General features: G+C 49.3%; 1 protein-coding gene across 1 annotated transcript in view; it reads left to right on the top strand.

The window, feature by feature from the left end:
• Window positions 1–20,386, top strand: part of dock5 (dedicator of cytokinesis 5) — a 283,772-nt gene that overhangs the window by 110,979 nt on the left and 152,407 nt on the right. The window contains exons 6-10 of the mRNA XM_085971247.1: window positions 3,206–3,354; window positions 8,612–8,747; window positions 10,557–10,714; window positions 11,656–11,737; window positions 12,610–12,739. Coding sequence (XP_085827373.1) covers window positions 3,206–3,354; window positions 8,612–8,747; window positions 10,557–10,714; window positions 11,656–11,737; window positions 12,610–12,739 — 655 coding nt within the window. The remainder of the gene's footprint in view (window positions 1–3,205; window positions 3,355–8,611; window positions 8,748–10,556; window positions 10,715–11,655; window positions 11,738–12,609; window positions 12,740–20,386) is intronic.

The following is a 20,386-nucleotide window of genomic DNA, read 5'->3' as shown; positions in this document are numbered from 1 at the left end:
GGTGGCGTCTTCGTTCAGTGAAGGGGGGTTAGTTTGGCGGGCAGGGGAAGTCCAACCCGCTACACACTTCAGGCTCGAGTTTCAAGCTCTTCAAAAATCTTACCTCACTTCCTGTGGGAAAGTTCACGAACTGTACTTTGAGCTTCAATACTCTTCTCCCTTTCTGACAACCAAGTGTAGATCAGGATCTTGCCATGTAGGGGAGGGAATTTCAGACCTCAAATGTGCTTGTCCTCATGGGGCCTGGAATCTGCGCAGTGGACCACTGCCTAGATTCTATTTTTGATGATGGTCTTTGTTGGAGCGTGAGCACTTCCAGCCATAGACCCAGATGAAGCAGTCTGACCTATTGTGTATCTGTGAGGGCGATGCCTTCTTTCTAAAGAAAGACTTACATTTATATAGCGCACAACCACATTTATATAGCGCACAACCACCGGACACCCCAAAGTGTTTTACAGCTAATGAAACACATTTTGAAGTGTGGACACAGTTGTAACACAGCAGCCAATTTGGTAATGACCAGATAATCTGTTTTAGTGATGTCGATTGAGGGATAAATATGGGCCCCAGGACACCGGGGAGAACCTCCCCTGCTCTTCTTTGAAATAGTGCCATGGGATTTTTTTTACATCCACCTGAGAGGGCAGACAGGGCCTTGGTTTTAATATCTCATCTGAAAGATGGTGGGCTGGATTTTCATTGAGGAGGCGTGTAGGAGGCGGGACTACAACTTTCGGGGTTGTAGTCCCGCCTCCATCGAGTTGTAGCCAACCCACGCGATATTCACTTGATTGACCTTGTTGAGCCCGCCCAGCAGGCTCAGCAGGCCAATTAAGGGCCACCCGGCAACAGGTGACGTCACAGACTGAAATTTCATCTGTCAAGAGCTTTTGACAGATGAAATATCAGCGTTTCACAGCTGTTTGAAGCTGTCAAACACTGACAATCTGTACACTAAGTTAATTCCTTCCTCTCAGGCTGATTTGGAGATCTCCCCGGAACAGAAAGCTGAATGCTGCAACTTTTGACAGCTCGCGGCCATTCTGCTTTCTGTGCCGGTGAGATGAGGGACTCCCGAGACCTGAAGGAAGGAAGGCTGTAAAGGTAAGTAAATGTAAGTAAAACTTCTTTAAACACTTTACACACACCAAACACACTTACCTCTGAACTCGTGCACCCATCACTCACCTGAACACCGGACATCTTGAACCCTCCAAGCCCTTCAGCCCGATGGTCCGCCTCGCTAACTTGGCGTGGTTTGGAGCCGTCGGGAATCCCACACTTCAACAATAAAAATAGGGATTAGGCTAAAAACTGCCTGTTAACAGGCAGTTAATTGGCACTAATCACCTTCCCGCCTCGGGGAGGCGGGTCCCAGCACAGGTCAGGTATCCGCCTCCTTTGAAACTGGCATGGAGGTAGGTTGGAGGGAGGGATGGGTTCGTTCCCCCTGATTTCGAGATTTTAACCCCCCCACATGCCTCCAATCCCGCCTCATGAAAATCCTGCCCGGTACCTCCGACTGTGCAGCACCCCCTCAGTACTGCACTGGAGTGTCGACTGAGGTTTTTGTGCTCGAGTCCCTGGAGCGGGACTTGAACCCACAACCTTCTGACTCTAGAAGCGAAAGTGCTGCCCACTGAGCCACAGCTGACACTACTTGCGATATTTTTAATTCTAGGGTTTAGATTGCATTCACGTGTGTTGGCCTGCATAAGAAACTCAGTGCTTTGAAAACGTGGCAGCTAGTCCCAAGTGAGCTGATATCATAATTGCAAGTTGCGGCGTACTGAACAAGGGATCGGATTTTCAGGCCCTCAGATGCTAAACAAAAGCTGCAGCTTCTGGCTGTTCCAACATGCATCGTCACATGACCTTTCTCGACCTGTTGCAACAGGCCCAAAGCGTTCAGGCATGTTACTCTTGGATTCTCTATACCTGACACTCCATAGGGACAAAATGTTTGGCAAACCTTTATTGTTGGTCGACAAACAAAGATATGAACCGCATTGAAATGTGCCAGGAAAATTCCAGGTTTTGATTCTTGCTCCTTGCTGAGTTTGGTGATCCCCCACCAGGGTGGCAGTGGGAACCCTATAACTGGCCTTAATCGCGGGAGGAGAAAATAAATCAGCTGGCTTTTCTGACTGCTACTACAAAGAAAGCCAGTGGACATCAGGTCAGGATGGGATTGGGCTCGACTGTCACGCCCCATGCAATCAAATGGCCAAAACTGGGCCATGAACAATGGCCTCGTGGGTGTGGGTGGCTGACATACTTGGAGCACAATACACAAAAATGATCCAGTGTCTTCAGGCGTGGAAGAACAACACTTGCACCTTTAACTAGTAAAATGCCCCAAGGCGCTTCACAGGCGTGCTACCAAACAAAAATTGACACTGAGCCACACAAGGAGATATTAGGGCGGACTTGGTCAAAGAGGCAGGTTTTAAGGAGCATCTTAAAGGAGGAAAGAGATAGCGAGGCGGAGAGGTTTAGGGAGGGAATTCCAGAGCTCAGGGCCTTGGCAGCTGAAGGCACGGCCGCCAATGGTTGAGCGATTAAAATCAGAGATGCTCAAGAGGCCAGAATTTGAGGAGCACAGATATTGCGGAGGGTCGGGGGGGCTAGAGGAGACTACAGAGATAGGGAGGGGCTTCCTGAGACTTGAGCACAAAAATCTAGGCTGACACTCCAGTGCAGTGCTGAGGGAGTGCTGCACTGTCAGAGGTGCCGTCTTTCGGATGAGACGTTAAACCGAGGCCCCGTCTGTTCTCTCAGGTGGACGTAAAAGATTCCAGTCCACAACTTCAACAAAGAGCAGCGGAGTTATCCCTGGTGTCCTGGCTAATATTTATCCCTCACTCAGCATCACCAAAACAGATTATCTGGTCATTATCTCATTGTTGTTTGTGGGAGCTTGCTGTGCGCAAATTGGCTGCCGCGTTTCCTACATTACAGCAGCGACTACACTTCAAAAAGTACTTCATTGGCTGTAAAGTGCTTTGGGACGTAGTGAAAGGTTTTGTAGAAATGCAAGTCTTTTTATCAAAACGCTTGGGGGGCAGAAATGAGGAAATGTTTCAAAAAAAATGTTAGCATATCGTGGGAAAGTCAAGAGTGCACAATCTAGTGTGCCTCAGTTGATTCAGGAAGCTAATGCTGCACCTGTCCACATTTGTCGTTCTTGTCTCCCATACAGAACAGCAACAAGGTCATGTTCCAACACGTGCAGCAGATGACATACAATCTGATCGAGTGGCGCTCACAGATCCTTTCTGGAACCCTCCCGAAGGACGAGCTCATGGAACTAAAGGGCAAGGTCATTGCCAAGATCGACTATGGGAACAGGTGAGAACATCGATTCACACAATAACTTGGGAGCATTCGCAATTGTACCGGATGATTCAACAAAGGAATGGATAGGATGATTTGGGAGTCAATGGCTGCACAACATTGAAAGGTCTTGTGTATTCTATGGGACGGCCAGAGGCCTCGACCCTCAGCTATGTCGGGACCAAAGAAAACGATTGTGTTGACAAACATTGCACACAATTCACTTGCTAATCTGCATTTTTTTGCTGTAAGCCCCAAAATTACACACATCCATCCATCTCAAACCACAGAAAGCCGAGTCATCTCCACAGACCAGCCATATCAACATGGCGGCTCAAAATGTGCACCGTGCGTTAGATGGCTCAAGTTCTAAGCCTTTCAACCATCTACAAGGCACAAGTCAGGAGTGTGATGGAATACTCTCCACTTGCCTGGATGAGTGCAGCTCCAACACTCAAGAAGCTCGACACCATCCAGGACAAAGCAGCCCACTTGATTGGCACCCCATCCACCATCTTAAACATTCACTCCCTCCACCACCGGCGCACCGTGGCTGCAGTGTGTACCATCTACAAGATGCACTGCAGCAACTCGCCAAGGCTTCTTTGACAGCACCTCCCAAACCCGCCACCTCTACCACCTAGAAGGACAAGGGCAACAGGCGCATGGGAATACCACCATCTCCAAGTTCCCCTCCAAGTCACACACCATCCTGACTTAGAAGTATATCGGCCGCTCCTTCATCATCGCTGGGTCAAAATCCTGGAACTCCCTCCCTAACAGCACTGTGGGAGTACCTTCACCACACGGACTGCAGCGGTTCAAGAAGGCGGCTCACCACCACCTTCTCAAGGGCAATTAGGGATGGGCAATAAATGCTGGCCTTGCCTGCGCCGTCCACATCCCACGAATGAATTTTTAAAAAATCCAAGATAGAGCAGTTCGCTTGATTGATGAGCGACCAGCGGCACACTGGCTGCAGTATGTACGTTGTACGTGATACATGGCAGCACCTCCCTGCCCTGCACCCTCTAGCACCGAGGAGGACAAGAGCAACAACGTCCTGGGAACACCATCACCTCCACGTTCCCCTCCAAGTCACACACCATCCTGCCTTGGGCATATATCACCATTCTTTCACCATCGAGCCTAAGAGTGTTGTGAGAGCTCTATCACCTCAAGGACTGCAGCAGTTTGACGAGAAGGCCCACCACCACCTTCTCAGGGCAATAAAATGGACCCTTGCCAATGTCGCCCACATTTGAGAAGTAATAAAAACAAAATGATTTCCACCTCGTATGTACCACAACATATATGGGCTCCAAAGACAACAAAATATGGGTGGTAGCAGTGTGGTATACTTGAGGTGGTGCCTCACAACAACACAGAAATGTAGTTAGATGTTGGCACCTGAGCAACAGAAAATCACCAACTGACCTTACTACATTCTCATTGAAAGAATAGACTTACATTTCTATAGCGCCTTTCACGACCACTGGACGTCTCAAAGCGCTTCGCAGCCAATGAAGTACCTTTTGAAGTGTAGTCACTGTTGTAATGTGGGAAACGCGGCAGCCAATTTGCGCACAGCAAGCTCCCACAAACAGCAATGTGCTAATGACCAGATCAACTGTTTTTAGTGATGTTGATTGAGGGATAAATATTGGCCCAGGACACCGGGAATAACTCCCCTGCTCTTCTTCGAAATAGTGCCTTTTACGTCCACCTGAGAGAGCAGACGGGGCCTCAGTTTAACGTCTCATCCGAAAGACGGCACCTCCGACAGTGCAGCACTCCCTCAGCACCGCACTGGAGTGTCGGCCTAGATTTTTGTGCTCAAGTCCCTGGAGTGGGACTTGAACCCACAACCTTCTGACTCAGAGGCGAGGTGGTACCAACTGAGCCACAGCTGACACTATCTTAATACATTAGCCTTCCGGTGGTCATGAAAGGCGCTATATAAATGCAAGTCTTTCTTTTTTCTTTTCTCTCCTCTTTTGCTTTTTTCACCTTTTCACAGCTGAGCTGACTGTGGGACTTGCAAGCGCCTTATCTTGCTCGCTCGCAGTCTCCAGTGGAAAGGCAGACCGATCTGCATTTCTATAGTGCCCCTCATGCCCCAAAGCGCTTTACAGCCAATGATTTATCAGGACGCTGCATGTGGGCGCGAAGCAGGAGGGTTGATGCGCACAATCTCACACAGGGTAGATGCGGAGAGGCTGTTTCCCCTGCTGGAGAGTCTAGAACTAGGGGGCAAAGTCTCAGGATAAGGGGTCGGCCATTTAAGACTGAGATGAGGAGGAATTTCTTCACTCAGAGGGTTGTGAATCTTTGGAATTCTCTGCCCCAGAGGGCTGTGGATGCTGAGTCGTTGAGTATATTCAAGGCTGAGATCGATAGAATCTGGACTCTAGAGGAATCAAGGGATATGGAGATCGGGCGGGAAAGTGGAGTTGAGGTGGATGATCAGCCATGATCTTATTGAATGGCAGAGCAGGCTCGAGGGGCCGAATGGCCGACTCCTGCTCCTATTTCTTAAGAACATAAGAAATAGGAGCAGGAATAGGCCACTTGGCCCCTCGAGCCTGCTCCGCCATTCAATAAGATCATGGCTGATTTTGGGCTCAAAGCCACCTCCCCGCCCGCTCCCCATAACCCTTCACTCCCTTATCTTGCAAAAATCTGTCTATCTCCACCTTAAATGTATTTAATGACCCAGCCTCCACGGCTCTCTGGGGCAGAGAATTCCACGGGTTTACGACCCTTATGCTCTTATAAGCAGACTCGAGTTGGGTCAGGCACCGAGTGATGAATGCCTGGAATGGACTGATGTAACGGAGGCAAAAAAACCTTGGAGTCATTTAAGAGATTGTTGATGCTGTGACGAGCGAAACGTTTCATCGTGTGTGATCTGGGAGGCTTGGCTCGATACACTGTCTGATTTCAGGTGGAGCTTTCAGACAGGTTCATCTTCTCAAAACTAAGGGGACAAGTAGGTGAAGATATATTAATCTTGAGGAGGAAAAATATGAAGTTTCTTTGCCACTGCAGCTACAAGCCTAATCCAATTTCTACCAAAATGCTGAGATAGTTAATCGGAATGAAAATTAAAAGTTTAACCTGCGTTCAGAATTTGAGCCCTCACTCGTGCTGTGTGCCTGACGATCTTTCTACTTCACTGTGATGGTGAAAGACAGGAAACGGAAGATCAGAATTTTCCCTGTTAGTGGGCACTTCTTCCTCAGGGTCCTCGTCTATCACACAGGTGCTCTCAGCTGGGACCTACTTTGACTTCAGGACCCAAGGAAAGAGGAGAAAATAAATGTCGCTGGTGAATATAATAAATGTGCACAGTTTTGGTCTCCTCATCTGAGGAAGGATATACTTGCCTTGGAGGCGGTGCAACGAAGGTTCACTAGATTGATTCCTGGGATGAGAGGGCTGTCCTATGATGAGAGATTGTGTAGAATGGGCCGATACTCTCTGGAGTTTAGAAGAATGAGGGGTGATCTTATTGAAACACACAACATTCTGAGGGGGATTGACAGGGTAGATGCTGAGAGGTTGTTTCCCCTGGCTGGAGAGTCTAGAACTAGGGGGCACAGTCTCAGGATAAGGGGTCGGCCATTTAGGACTGAGATGAGGAGGAGTTTCTTAACTCGGAGAGTTGTGAATCTCTGGAATTCTCTGCCCCAGAGGGCTGTGGATGCTGAGTCGTTGAGTATATTCAAGGCTGAGATCGATTTTTGGACTCGAGGGGAATCGAGGGATATGGAGATTGGGCGGGAAAGTGGAGTTGAGGTCATGATCTTATTGAATGGCGGAGCAGGCTCAAGGGGCCGTATGGCCGACTCCTGCTCCTAATTCTTATGTGACATGCCATCTATAAGATCGCTTTAAGTTCAGCAATTTGCTGGCCACAGTCTCCTTGAATAATTTTCTTGAACTGTCATTTCCAGGATCTGCCATCTTGGGAACAGGCAACCAACTGGTGAATCTATCCAATGCTGAATTCAACGCAGCGTTACAATCACCTCTATGTTTTGTTAATTAAAAAAAAAAATCTATGCTGTTCCTGAAAAATACTGAGTAACCATTGTAGCAATCCCTTCAAAAAAAAAGACTTGCATTTATACAACACCTTTCATGTCCACCCAGTTAGCAAGAAAGAAAGACTTGGCATTTATATAGCGCCTTTCACCACCTCAGGACGTCCCAAAGCGCTTTACAGCCAATGAAGTACTTTTCTGAAGTGTAGTAACTGGCTTTTACAGCTGGGTTTAGTCACTCAGCCTGTCAACAGCCAGATAAGGAGAAAGACAGACAGACTTATATTTATACAGCGCCTTTCACAAGCTCAGGACATCCCAAAGCGCTTTACAGCCAATGAAGTACTTTTCTGAAGTGTAGTCACTGTTGTAATGTGGGAAATGCGGCAGCCAATTTGCACACAGCAAGCTCCCAGAAACAGCAATGTGATAATGACCAGATAATCTGTTTTAGTGATGTTGATTGAGGGATAAATATTGACCAGGACACTGGGGAGAGCTCCCCTGCTCTTCTTCGAAACAGGGCAGCACGGTGGCATAGTGGTTAGCACTGTTGCCTCACAGCGCCAGGGACCCGGGTTCGAATCCGGCCTCGGGTGACTGTCTGTGTGGAGTTTGCACATTCTCCCCGTGTTTGCGTGGGTTTCCTCCGGGTGCTCCGGTTTCCTCCCACAGTCCAAAGATGTGCGGGTTAAGTTGATTGGCTATGATAAAAATTGACCCTTAGTGTTAGGGGGATTAAATACGTGGGGTTACGGGGATAGGGTGGGATATGTGTTGGTGTAGGGGTTACGGGGATCGGGTGGGATAAGTGTCGGTGCAGGGGTTACGGGGATCGGGTGGGATAAGTGTCGGTGCAGGCTCGATGGGCTGAAATGGCCTCTATCTGCACTGTGGGGTTTCTGTGATTTCTGTGAGTGCCATGGGATCTTTTACGTCCACCCGAGAGGGCAGACGGAGCCTCGGTTTAACGTCTTATCCGAAAGACGTCACCTCCGACAGTGCAGCACTCCCTCAGCACTGCACTGGAGTGTCGGCCTGGATTTTGTGCTCAAGTCTCTGGAGTGGGACTTGAACCCACGACCTTCTGACTCAGAGGCGAGTGTGCTACCCACTGGGCCACAGCTGACACTCTGCACTGCAGCCCTTGGGTCCTTCACCTGGGTTTCTCCAGTTAGAAAAATCCTGTTGCAGTTCGTAAAATGTGTCCGGTTTTCTTTCAGAATTCTTGGCCTGGACTTGGTGGTACGGGATGAAAATGGCAACATACTGGACCCTGACCTAACCAGCACCATCACTCTCTTCAAAGCTCATGAATCAGTCTCCCGAGGAATTGATGAAAGGATCCAGGAGGAGAAGGTAGATTTACCCTTCCCGCCCCCACCCCCCCCGGCCCACGATACACATCCCCCACATCCTAACGGCCTTTCTGATATGCTGCCGCTATAGGCTCAAACACATCAGCGCCATGTCACTTCAACACATTCTCGAGACCAGAAGGGAGCATTCCATGGGGCCGTAACCACCAGCTTCTGCACAATCTCCACCCTCCTTTTCTGCTCAATTGGCTTTCATATTTTTTTCCCCCACTTAAGCCATACCAAAGAGAAGAACAGGCTGCACGGTCCCCGCATCATGTCACCATCGTAATGTTGACACTTAAACATCCTTATTTTCTCCTACTTCTAACCTCCTCTTTTGTTCAGTGACTTTGTTTAAGAGCGGCGATCGTGCGATCACTGGAATCATTGACGGCTGAGGGAGCTGGATTAAGAAAGAGCTTGCATTTATATAGCGCCTTATGATCAAAGCACTTTGCCGCCAATGAAGTTTTTTTTTTGAAGTGCAGTCACTGTTGTAATGTAGGAACTGCGGCAGCCAATTTGCGCACAGCAAGATCCCACAAACAGCAACGTGATAATGACCAGATCATCTGTTTTTAGTGATGTTGACTGAGGGACAAATAGTGGCCGCAGGACACCGGGGAGAACTCCCCTGCTCTTCTTCGAAATAGTGCCTGGGGATCTTTTACATCCACCTGAGATGACCTCGGTTTAACATCTTGGGCTGGATTTTGATACTGGAGGCGTGTAGGAGGCGGAACTACAACTTTTGGGGTTGTAGCCCCGCCCCCATCGAGTTGTGGCCAACCCACGCGATTTTCACTTGATTGACCTTGTTGAGCCCGCGGCCAATTAAGGGCCACCCGGCAACAGGTGACGTCACAGATTGACATTTCATCTGTCAAGAGCTTTTGACAGATGAAATATCAGCGTTTGACAGCTCTTTGAAGCTGTCAAACACTGACAATCTGTACACTAAGTTAATTCCTCCCTCTCAGGATGATTTAGAGATCTCTCCAGAACAGAAAGCTGAATGCTGCAACTTTTGACAGCTCGCGGCCATTCTGCTTTCTGTGCCGGTGAGATGAGGGACTCCTGAGACCTGAACTGTAAAGGTAAGTAAATGTAAGTAAAATTTCTTTAAACACTTTACACACACCAAACACACTTACCTCTGCACTCATGCACCCATCACTCACCTGAACACCAGACATCTCGAACCCTCCAAGCCCTTCAGCCCGACGGTCCGCCTCGCTAACTTGGCGTGGTTTGGAGCCGTCGGGAATCCCACACTTCAGGAATAAAAATAGGGATTAGGCTAAAAACTGCCTGTTAACTACTCGTTAACAGGTAGTTAATTGGCACTAATCCCCTTCCCGCCTCGGGGAGGCGGCTCCCAGCACAGGTCGGGTATCCGCCTCCTTTGAAACTGGCATGGAGGCGGGTTGGGGGCGGGATGGGTTCGTGCCCCCCGATTTCGCGATTTTAACCCCCCACACGCCTCCAATCCCGCCTCCACGGCCCAATGAAAATCCTGCCCCTTATGTCAAAAGACGGCACCTCAAACAGTGCAGCACTCCCTCAGCACTACACAGGAATGTCAGCCAAGATTTTTTACTCAAGTCTCTGGTGTGGGGCTTCAACCCACAATCTTCTGACTCCGAGGAAGGGGGCTACCGACTGAGCCACAGCTGACACACGACAATGATTGGCATCAGTAGAGGCCCATTAAATAACATAGGGTGACACTGGGAGTCGTCATCAACAGTATGTTTATCAGATTCATTTACTTGTGTTTCTCTCTCTCTCTCTCTCTTTTGTTCAGTCTAGGATTCACAATATGGAGGTGAGGCGGCAGTCTATATTCAGCACCACACACACCTACAGTCTCTACATCAACTTGAAGAATTTTGTCTGCAATATCGGCGAGGATGCTGAGCTGCTGATGTCTCTTTATGACCCGGTTCAGTCAGAGTTCATCAGGTACATGACTCTCCTGGAGGCGAAGTGTGGTTACAGCCTCTCCCATAGAAATATGTAGAAAGTACAGCACAGAAACAGGCCATTCGTCCCAAAGGACCATGCCGGTGTTTATGCTGTGCTCCACCCGAGCCTCCTCCAAACCCTCGTCATCTCACCTTGTCAGCACAGCCCTCTGTTCCCAGTCTCTCTCATGTCCATCCATCCTCACCCCAAACAGATCCATGCCACTCCCCCTAACACAACACCCCCCAACAACTCGCCCCGCCTCCCCCAGGACATCTAGACTGAGGTTCTGGAGGGTGACTGTTGGCTGCGTAACAGTACCTCAACAAGAGTCAGTCCCTTCAGGAGAAAAGGGGGCAAAATTGGACGATGCGTGATGGAGCAGTGTCGAGGAGCTTTACTCTTAAGTTCCTAGTGTTGTACTTTACCTGGGAGTGCTTGATGGTGACACTCGAAGTCTTGGGAAATGGGGCACTTCATTTCAGTGCTAACATCCCCCATTTTAATGAATTACCTAGAATTACAGAGAATCTACAATAGAGAGACAGGCCATTGGGTCCAACTAAGCTGTGCTGGTGTTTATGCTCCACACGAGCCTCCTCCTCCTAATTACCTCTTCTGACCTTGCCCCCATATCCCTCCATATCCCTTCTCCCTCACGTATCCATCAAGCCTCCCCTTAAATGTGTCAATGCCATCGGCTTCAACCACGCTAACTATCTGGTCTCCCCCTGGTCCTCTCAAACGTGGCAACACCCTTGTTAATCTTTTCTGCACTTTCTCCAGTGCTCCAATATCCAGTTTGTTGTACGGAGACCAGAACTGCCCATCAGCATAAATTTTACTGTTCCAATTATAGAAAACAAGACACTTTAGAGCCAAACCACGGGAGAAGGAATGCTGTGTCTGCAAAACGTGACCGGAGCTTTGTTTTACAGTGAAAACTATTTGGTTCGATGGAGCAGGACAGGAATGCCAAAGGAGATTGAGCGACTCAACAAGCTGGAAGCACTTTTCACAGTAAGTGTCTTCACCTTTGTCATGAATCTTATTTCATGAGTCATGATAACACTGGGTGACCAGCTGGTGGCGCCGTCCAAGGAGTATAAATACTCTGGCGTGGGCCCAGCTTGCCCAGGACGTTTTTGTAACCAGGAACTAGTGATGTAACTAGAATCTCATGGTTGTGAAACAGTTGATTAAAACCTTGTTTTATACTCAAATCAAGTGCTTAGTAGTTTTCTTACGTCAACCTCCAGGTTAAGGAACTGCTAAAGGGCTGTGATGATTGGGCTGGGGCTCGGAGTTGGGGCTCAGGCTGGGGTTTGTAACTGGTCTCAAGGTTCCTGCTTTAGGTCATCTCCACTGAAAGTGCACTTGCGCGGGCATGAGGACAGGATGAGCTCGGCTGCGATATCTCTCCATGGTCGAATAACCTGCCGTTACTCACTGTTTAAGCTGACACGTGAAGAATGACTACTTGGATGAGGTATCAGAGGTTGGATTGGGACCTAGGAAGATAGGAGTGGGAGGAGGCCATTCAGCCCCTCCGGCCTATTCCGCCATTCAGTGAGATTATGGCTGATCTGTATCTTAACCTGAGCAACTCTAGTGTGAGTCAGCGCTGTGTTTCAGGTCAGTGCTGTCTACTTGTATCTGCATGGAACCAGGCTGCGACTGCCTTAAATCCTTTTTTTATTTCCCTGGGAATTCGTGTGGTCTGGCCTGGATTTGACCCCAGGGTCTGAGGTCAGAGGGCAGTGTTCCAACGGTGCACGATCCTACCCGCTAGTCTCTCATTCAGTGTAAATGTCCAGAGGGAAGGGCCAAGTCGTCCTGGGTGCTGTTTCCCGTTCTAAGTCTCGTCTCTTCTCTTTTTTTTGTTCTATAAGGACCTCAGCAGCAGCGACCTGATCAGACTGAAAATCAGCCTGGTGTGTCAGATTGTTCGAGTTGGGCACATGGAGCTGAAAGAAGGAAAGAAGCACACTTGTGGCCTCCGCCGACCCTTCGGTGTAGCAGGTAGGACATTCAGTTTGTGGTGCGTGGGCTAAGAGGCACTCAGTCACGTGTCAGACTATCTCGACCAACAATGAGAATGGAAGGTGGGTGGGTGGAGGGAGGGGACTGTCAGAGTGTCTGGCCCAGCCCAGAGGGGACCTCTTTCTGTCTGTCTGTCTCTCACTCTCTTCTTGACTCTCACTCGCTCTCGTTCTGCATCTGTTTCTTTCTCTGCCTCTCTCTTTCTCCCTCTGTCGTTCTCTGTCTCTGTTATGTATTGTATGTTCTATTGTGTGTTCTCCTCCCACCTGTGGTGGCGCTGTCACAGGAGCTAAATGGTTGGGTGTTCTCTGTTAAGTTTAGCTCTCTTTGTTCGGAACTTTCCAGAACTTCCTTTCTTTCCAATAAAGCACTTCATGTTTGAATCTCTGAGTTCTGAGTCCTAAATTGTGTCTAGGTAGAAAGGTACCGACACAACAAGTGGCAACGAGGAGCGGATGAATCTGTGTACGTTACGGGTGCAGTGAGTAAACAGAAAATTTAATTTGAAATGTGAGATGGCTACTATATTAGGAAACATCGGTGATTTTGATGAAAATGTGGAGCAATGGAGCGCTTATACAGAACGTTTTGACTATTTTGTATTGGCGAATGCGGTGGCAAATGAAAAGGTCGTGCCTACCTTTTTGAGTGTAATCGGGCTGAAGACATTCAATTTACTGCGCAGCCTCGTGCAGCCAGATAAGCCAGGAACTAAAACATATAAGCAACTAGTGGAAATTCTTGGAGCACATTTTTCACCAAAACCTCTGGTTATTGCTGAGAGATTTAGATTTCATAAACGGAATCAAGAGGAGGGGGAATCAGTGACGATGTTTATTGCTGCTTTAAAAAGGTTGTCGGAACACTGCCAGTTCAAGCAAAATCCAGCCACACAGAAGCGCCTTCTTACTGAGGACAACCTTACTCTTGAAAAGGCCATTGAAGTTAGTGTCTCCATGGAGATGGCGGAAAAGGAGGCTCACCAGTTGAGTTCAACAGGGAGAGTTCACAAGGTGTCGTCTGAGCCTAAAGGTGCGCGGAACGGCACATGTTACCGTTGTGGGAAAACGGGCCATCACGCTAATGACTGCTGGTGTACGGAGCTGGAATGCCGAAATTGTGGCAAAAAGGGTCACATTGAACGTGCCTGTAGAGGTAAAAAAAAGAACAGACAGAGCTGGGAAGCATGGAAGCAAAATGTCTGTATTTGGACAAGAGAGGAAAAAGAGTGTTCATTCAGTGCAGTATGATGGAACAAGCAAAACAGAGGGGAGCGACACCTCTGAGGAGGAAGAGGTGCACATACTGACGGTTGCAGGTGATTTAAATGGCTACTGGGTGTCACCACTGGTGGAGGGACAATCAGTGCGGATGGAGGTGGACACAGGCGCGGCTGTGTCCCTTGTTTCAGACACTGTCTACAACAAAATGCTAAAGCATCTTACCCTTCAGCCAACAAACATTGTGCTAAAGACGTATACCGGCAAACCTGTGGCCATGAGAGGCGTCATTGAGGTGACAGTTAAATTGAATGGACAGACTGCAAAACTGCCACTATATGTGGTAAAGGGAAATTACCCATCGCTATTGGGACGTGCGTGGCTAGAGAAAATCACGCTGGACTGGCCTGCAGTCTGCATGATGTCAAAAGGGGAGTCAGGTCTGACTGCAGTGTTAAACAAACATGCAGAACTCTTCAATGGGGAACTTGGGAGCATAAAAATGATCAGCGTGAGACTGGACATTAAACCTGACAGCAAGCCGAAGTTTCACAAAGCCCGACCTGTACCCTATGCAATTAGGCCAAAAGTTGAGGCTAACTTGGAGGCCTTAGTCGAGAATGGAGTCCTGGAGCCTGTGAGCGTGAGCAAATGGGCCACACCCATTGTTCCTGTCCTGAAAAAGGATGGATCTGTTCGAATCTGCGGGGATTTTAAAGTGACTATTAACCCGGTGCTGTCTGCGGAACAGTACCCTCTTCCCCTCATTGATGATCTTTTTACGGGCCTGGCCGGAGGGCAAAAGTTCAGCAAAATAGACTTATGCCAGGCTTATCTACAAATGCATGTCGATGACAAATCAAAGGAGCTGCTGACAATTGTGACACACAAGGGGCTATACAGGTACTGCCGCCTTCCATTTGGAATTACATCGGCCCCTGCTCTATTCCAAAGGGCAATGGATCAGATTTTGAGTGGACTGCCAGGAGTCCAGTGCTACCTGGACGACATCCTTGTCACTGGGACAAATGAGGAGGATCATCTTCTGAACTTGGATGCGACACTACAACGACTGAAAGAGTACGGACTCAGAGTTCGTAAAGACAAATGTGAATTCTTTCAGTCTTCAGTTGAGTACCTGGGGCATGTGATTGACGCTACTGGCCTGCATAAGGCGCCGTCAAAGGTCAAGGCGATCGTGGAGGCCCCAGCACCCCAGAATGTGAGCCAGTTACGTTCATTTCTGGGGCTACTTAACTACTATGGGAAGTTTATTCCAGACTTAGCAACATTGCTGAAGCCGTTACATCAGTTGCTATGTCAAGGCAAAACATGGAAATGGACTGAACTGTGCAACGAAGCTTTCGCCCAAGCAAAGAAAGCATTGCTGAAATCGGAGGTCCTGACACACTTCGACCCAAAGCTACCCGTGCAGCTAGCATGTGATGCATCACCATATGGTGTGGGTGCAGTCATATCCCACATCATGCCTTCGGGTGAAGAGAAACCTATCGCCTTCGCATCACGCACCTTGAACAAGGCCGAGAGTAACTATGCGCAGATCGAGCGCGAGGCCTTGGGAATCGTTTTTGGAATTCGAAAATTTCATCAGTACCTATTTGGGAGAAGGTTCACACTCCTGACGGACCACCGTCCATTGACTTCAATCTTCGGGCCCCACACCGGAATTCCGTCTCTCGCTGCAAGCAGGATGCAAAGGTGGGCTTTACTGTTGTCAGGACACACATACGACATCAAATATCGCAAATCAGACTTGCATGGCAACGCAGATGGACTCTCGAGGCTACCCTTGCCTGTTACTCCCCCAGAGCCTCGTCAGATAGACATCTTCTACTTTAGACAAGTGGAGGGAGCACCTGTCACTGCAGTCCTGTCTGAGGTAATGGACGATGTCATTCGAGGGAGAGCTATAGGAGATTCTCCTAGTTTGAAACCTTACGTTTCAAAAAGAAATGAGCTCTCCGTCCAGGCAGGTTGACTTCTTTGGGGACGCCGTGTCATCATTCCGCCACCTCTGAGGGAACCTATACTGCAACAACTTCATACAGGCCACAGTGGGATGGTTCGGATGAAGGAAATGGCAAGAAGCTACTTCTGGTGGCCAGGTCTCGATGGGAATATTGAGGAGAAAGCCAAAACATGTTCCCCATGTCAAAGGGTCCGGAATGTTCCACAGCTGGCAACCCTACACCCCTGGGATTGGCCTGCAGAAGTGTGGCAGCGAGTACATGTGGACTTCGCCGGTCCTTTCGAAGAGAAGATGTTTATGGTGGTTGTGGACGCTCGTAGCAAGTGGCCGGAGGTCGCTGTGATGAGGTCTACCGCGGCAGAGAAAACAATTGAGAAACTTGGTGAGATGTTAAGCCGTTATGGCTCACCGGAACAACTCGTAAGTGACAACGGTCCACAATTTGTATCACAGGAGTTTGCAACCTTCCTGCATGTGAATGGTGTCCAACACATCAGGTCTGCGCCCTATCATCCCTCTACTAACGGCCAGGCAGAAAGGTTTGTGCAAACTTTGAAGCACGCCTTGAAGGCATCGCAAGGTCAGGGCTCAATCCACCAACGTCTGAACAGCTTCCTGTTGTCCTACAGGAACAAGCCGCATGCCACAACCAAAACTTCCCCCCCTTCGCTCATGATGAAGAGGCAGTTGCGGACAAGTTTTGACTTACTCAAACCTCCAAGGGCAGAACAGGTTGTCCATTGTCAACAACAAGCTCAAGTTGAAAAGAGAGAGAAAAGAGTCAAGGAGAGACGGTTTCACCCTGGAGAGCACGTCCTAGCTCGAAACTACAACACTGGACCGAAATGGGTTCCTGCTACGGTGATCGCACAGACGGGCCCTGTGTCTTACACGGTTGAGACTGCTGAGGACGTCGTCTGGAGAAGACACACAGATCAACTGTTGCTAGGAGCAGAGACAGCCACAGAGGCTCCAACGGCTGGTTGGCCTGAACTGTTTCCAGATGATACCGCAAACCAGCATCCTTTGCCACAGTGCTCTTCTCCAACACAGGAAGTCAAAGAGACTGTTCCACCTGTGCAAACTCCTGACTTTCGACTGACACAGGCACCTTCTCCATCCAGGCCTGTGTCAATGCCTACTGCTGTGGAAGCCAGCGATGACCGCCGGTATCCTGTCAGGGAGCGGCGGCCTCCAAGACGCTTGGATCTGTAGGCTTAGTGACTTACCCATAAGACTGGGGCAGAATAAACCCCAGGGTAAAGTCAGGGTTTGAGGCAGTCCACCTCTACCCTAGGTTCGTTGAGTGCATTGAAAGTAACTTACCTGTTGAGGAATAATGTGGACCTTCCATTTAAGAGGGGAGGAAATGTTATGTATTGTGTGTTCTCCTCCCACCTGTGGTGGCGCTGTCACAGGAGATAAATGGTTGGGTGTTTTCTGTTAAGTTTAGCTCTCTTTGTTCGGAACTTTCCAGAACTTCCTTTCCTTCCAATAAAGCACTTCATGTTTGAATCTCTGAGTTCTGAGTCCTAAATTGTGTCTAGGTAGAAAGGTACCGACACCACAACAGTCTCTCTCCCTTCAACAGCAACATCTTGCATTTATATAGCGCCTTTAACGTAGTAAAACGTCCCAAGGCGCTGCACAGGAGCGTCATCAAACAAAATTTGACAACGAGCCACATAAGGACAAATTAGGTCAGGTGACCGAAAGCTTGGTCAAAGAGGTCGGTTTTAAGGAGCGTCTTAAAGGAGGGAAGAGAGGCGGAGAGGTTTAGGAGGGAATTTCAGAGTTTTAGGGCCCAGGCAGCTGAAGGCACGGCCGCCAATGGTGGAGCGAATAAAATCGGGGATGTGCAAGAGGCCAGAATTGGAGGAGCGCGGAGATCTCGGAGGGTTGTGGGGCTGGAGGAGGTTACAGAGATAAGGAAGGGGGCGAGGCCATGGAAGGATTTGAAAACTAGGATGAGAATTTTAAAATCGAGGCGTTGCTGAACCAGGAGCCGATGTGGGTCAGCGAGCACAGGGGTGATGGGTGAACGGGACTTGGTGTGAGTTAGGACACGGGCAGCCGAGCTTTGGATGTACAGGTAGACTATCCTTTATCCGAAAACCTCGGGACCAGCCGTGTTTCGGTTTTCGGAAAATTTCGGATTTCAGAAGGTATTTTATAAGACTGGGAAATTTGTCGGGGGGTGGGGGTCGGCGGGGGGGTCGGGGTCGGCGGGGGGGTCGGCGGGGGGTCGGGGGTGGGGGTCGGCGTCGGCAGGGGGTCGGGGTTGGGGGTCGGCGGGGGTCGGGGTCGGCGGGGGGCCGGGGGGGGGGTCGGCGGGGGTGGGGGTCGGCGGGGGTCGGCGTCAGCGGGGGGGTCGGCGGGGGGTCGGGGGCGGGGGTCAGCGTCGTGCGCACGACTTACGCTGAACGAAAAACTTTCGGTTTTTAGAGGTTTTCGGTTTTCGGAAGTTCGGATAAAGGATAGTCTACCTGTACTCAAGTTTATGGAGAGTGGAAGATGATAACCCGGCCATTAGAGCATTGGCGTAGTCAAGTTTAGAGGTAACAAAGGCATGGGTGAGGGTTTCAGCAGCGGATGAGTTGAGCCAGGGGCGGAGACGAGCGATGTTACGGAGGTGGAAGCAGGCGATCTTGGTGATGGAGCGGATATGTGGTCGGAAGCTCAACTCGGGGTCAGATATGACGCCAAGGTTGCGGATGGTCTGGGTCAGGCTCAGACAGATCCCAGGGAGAGGGATGGAGTCAGTCGTAGGGAATGGAGTTTGTGGCGGTTTCTGTGTTTACCCCTCTCCTTCTCTCTATCTGTCTCCCTCTGTTTCTCCTCACTTTCTCTGTTTCTCCCTCTCTCTCTTTCTCTCCACCTGTCGCCTTCCATTTCTCCCTGCTTCTGTTCAAGGGTTGAACAATCTGTGGAGATTGAACTTGTTAAAATACTGCAGATTTGGAAACCGCCCACTCGAACCCAGCTTTCAGTAATTACATAGAAATGGGCTTTGCGATGACTCAGTTGGTACGACACCGTATCGCCTGGACTCACATGTCAAGAATGGCCTCTTGGGTGAGGTACTTGTGGGAGGGTGGCTGATGATCGTGGAACTGTTCCCAGAATGAGTCAACGCCCCCGGGAAAGGAGAGAAATTAGGAAAATGATTGTGCATCCAAATCCAAATGTTGTAATTTAAAACAGGGAACTTTTCAATGAGGATGATGTTTAAAAGGAAATAAAAGACTTGCATTGATATAGCACCTTTCACAATCTCTGGACCAAAGCGCTTTACAGCCAATGAAGTACTTTTGAAGTGGAGTCACCGTTGTAATGTAGGAAACGCAGCAGCCAATTTGCACACAGCAAGCCCCCACAAACAGTGAAAACCAGATCATCTGATTTAGTGATGATGGTTAAGGGGTATATATTGGCCAGGACACTGGGGACAACCCCCCCTGCTCTTCTTCATAATAGTGCCATGGGATTTTTTACATCCACCTGAGGGAGCAGACGGAGCCTCGGTTTAATGTCTCATCTGAAAGACGGCACCTCCGACAGGGCAGCACTCCCTCAGCACTGCACTGGAGTGTCAGCCTAGATTTATGTGCTCAAGTCCCTGGAGTGGGACTTGAACCCACAACCTGCTGACTCAGAAGTGAGAGTGCTACCCACTGAGCCACAGCTATTTCCCAGAATTGGCCCACTCTTTTTATCAACTCATGATAGATTTTAGCCTTTTGCAATGTGCTTTGTGCAACAGAAACCGACCGTCACCCACATCTGCCCTACTATCCATAATTCAGATTATCCTGTTACTTGCTGCATAGCTTAATGGTGACAACGCCCCTCCCAGCTGCAATAAATCATGAACTCTGTGGAAATGACTGTCCCATCTGGGTAATACGATGCTTATTCGCACGGCCACACCTTTGAACTTCAAAGAGCCGGTTAGTTCCAGTGGCCTACTGGGACTTTTGATAGGTCTCAGTCCTGTGATTAACAGAGAGTGCCTTCAGCCAGAGGCTGCAACAGGGAGCATCTGAAGTGCACCACCTCAACCACTTAAGAAGCTCTTCACAGTAAACATTTTGGGAGGAAAAATTCGGTTGGTTAGCGCCTCTAGGGGGCGCTAATGGGGCGCTAGGAACTTAGCGCCCGAGCGTGACGATTTTAGCGCCACTCGCGAAATTGACCAATCATTTTGCGGCAGCGCTAAACACTACTGCCACGATCTCCTGCGCCCGCAGATCGTGACATCAGTCGAGCGTGCAATGCCTCGGACCAGATATTGAGTTGCGCTCCCTGCCTTAGCGCCTGCCGCTAGGAACGACAGATAGAGGGGAATGTTTTGCAGTCGGGAATGGGCTGGGGGAGCGCTATTTAAAGGCGGGCGCTTCCTGCCTTTTCATGTCG

The sequence above is a fragment of the Somniosus microcephalus genome, chromosome 30 (genome assembly GCF_052327205.1).
Source record: "Somniosus microcephalus isolate GS21.2 chromosome 30, FLI_Smic_1.0, whole genome shotgun sequence".
Lineage (NCBI taxonomy): Eukaryota > Metazoa > Chordata > Chondrichthyes > Squaliformes > Somniosidae > Somniosus > Somniosus microcephalus.
The sequence above is the reverse complement of the archived record's forward strand: the minus strand, read 5'-3'. Positions and strand labels throughout refer to the sequence as shown.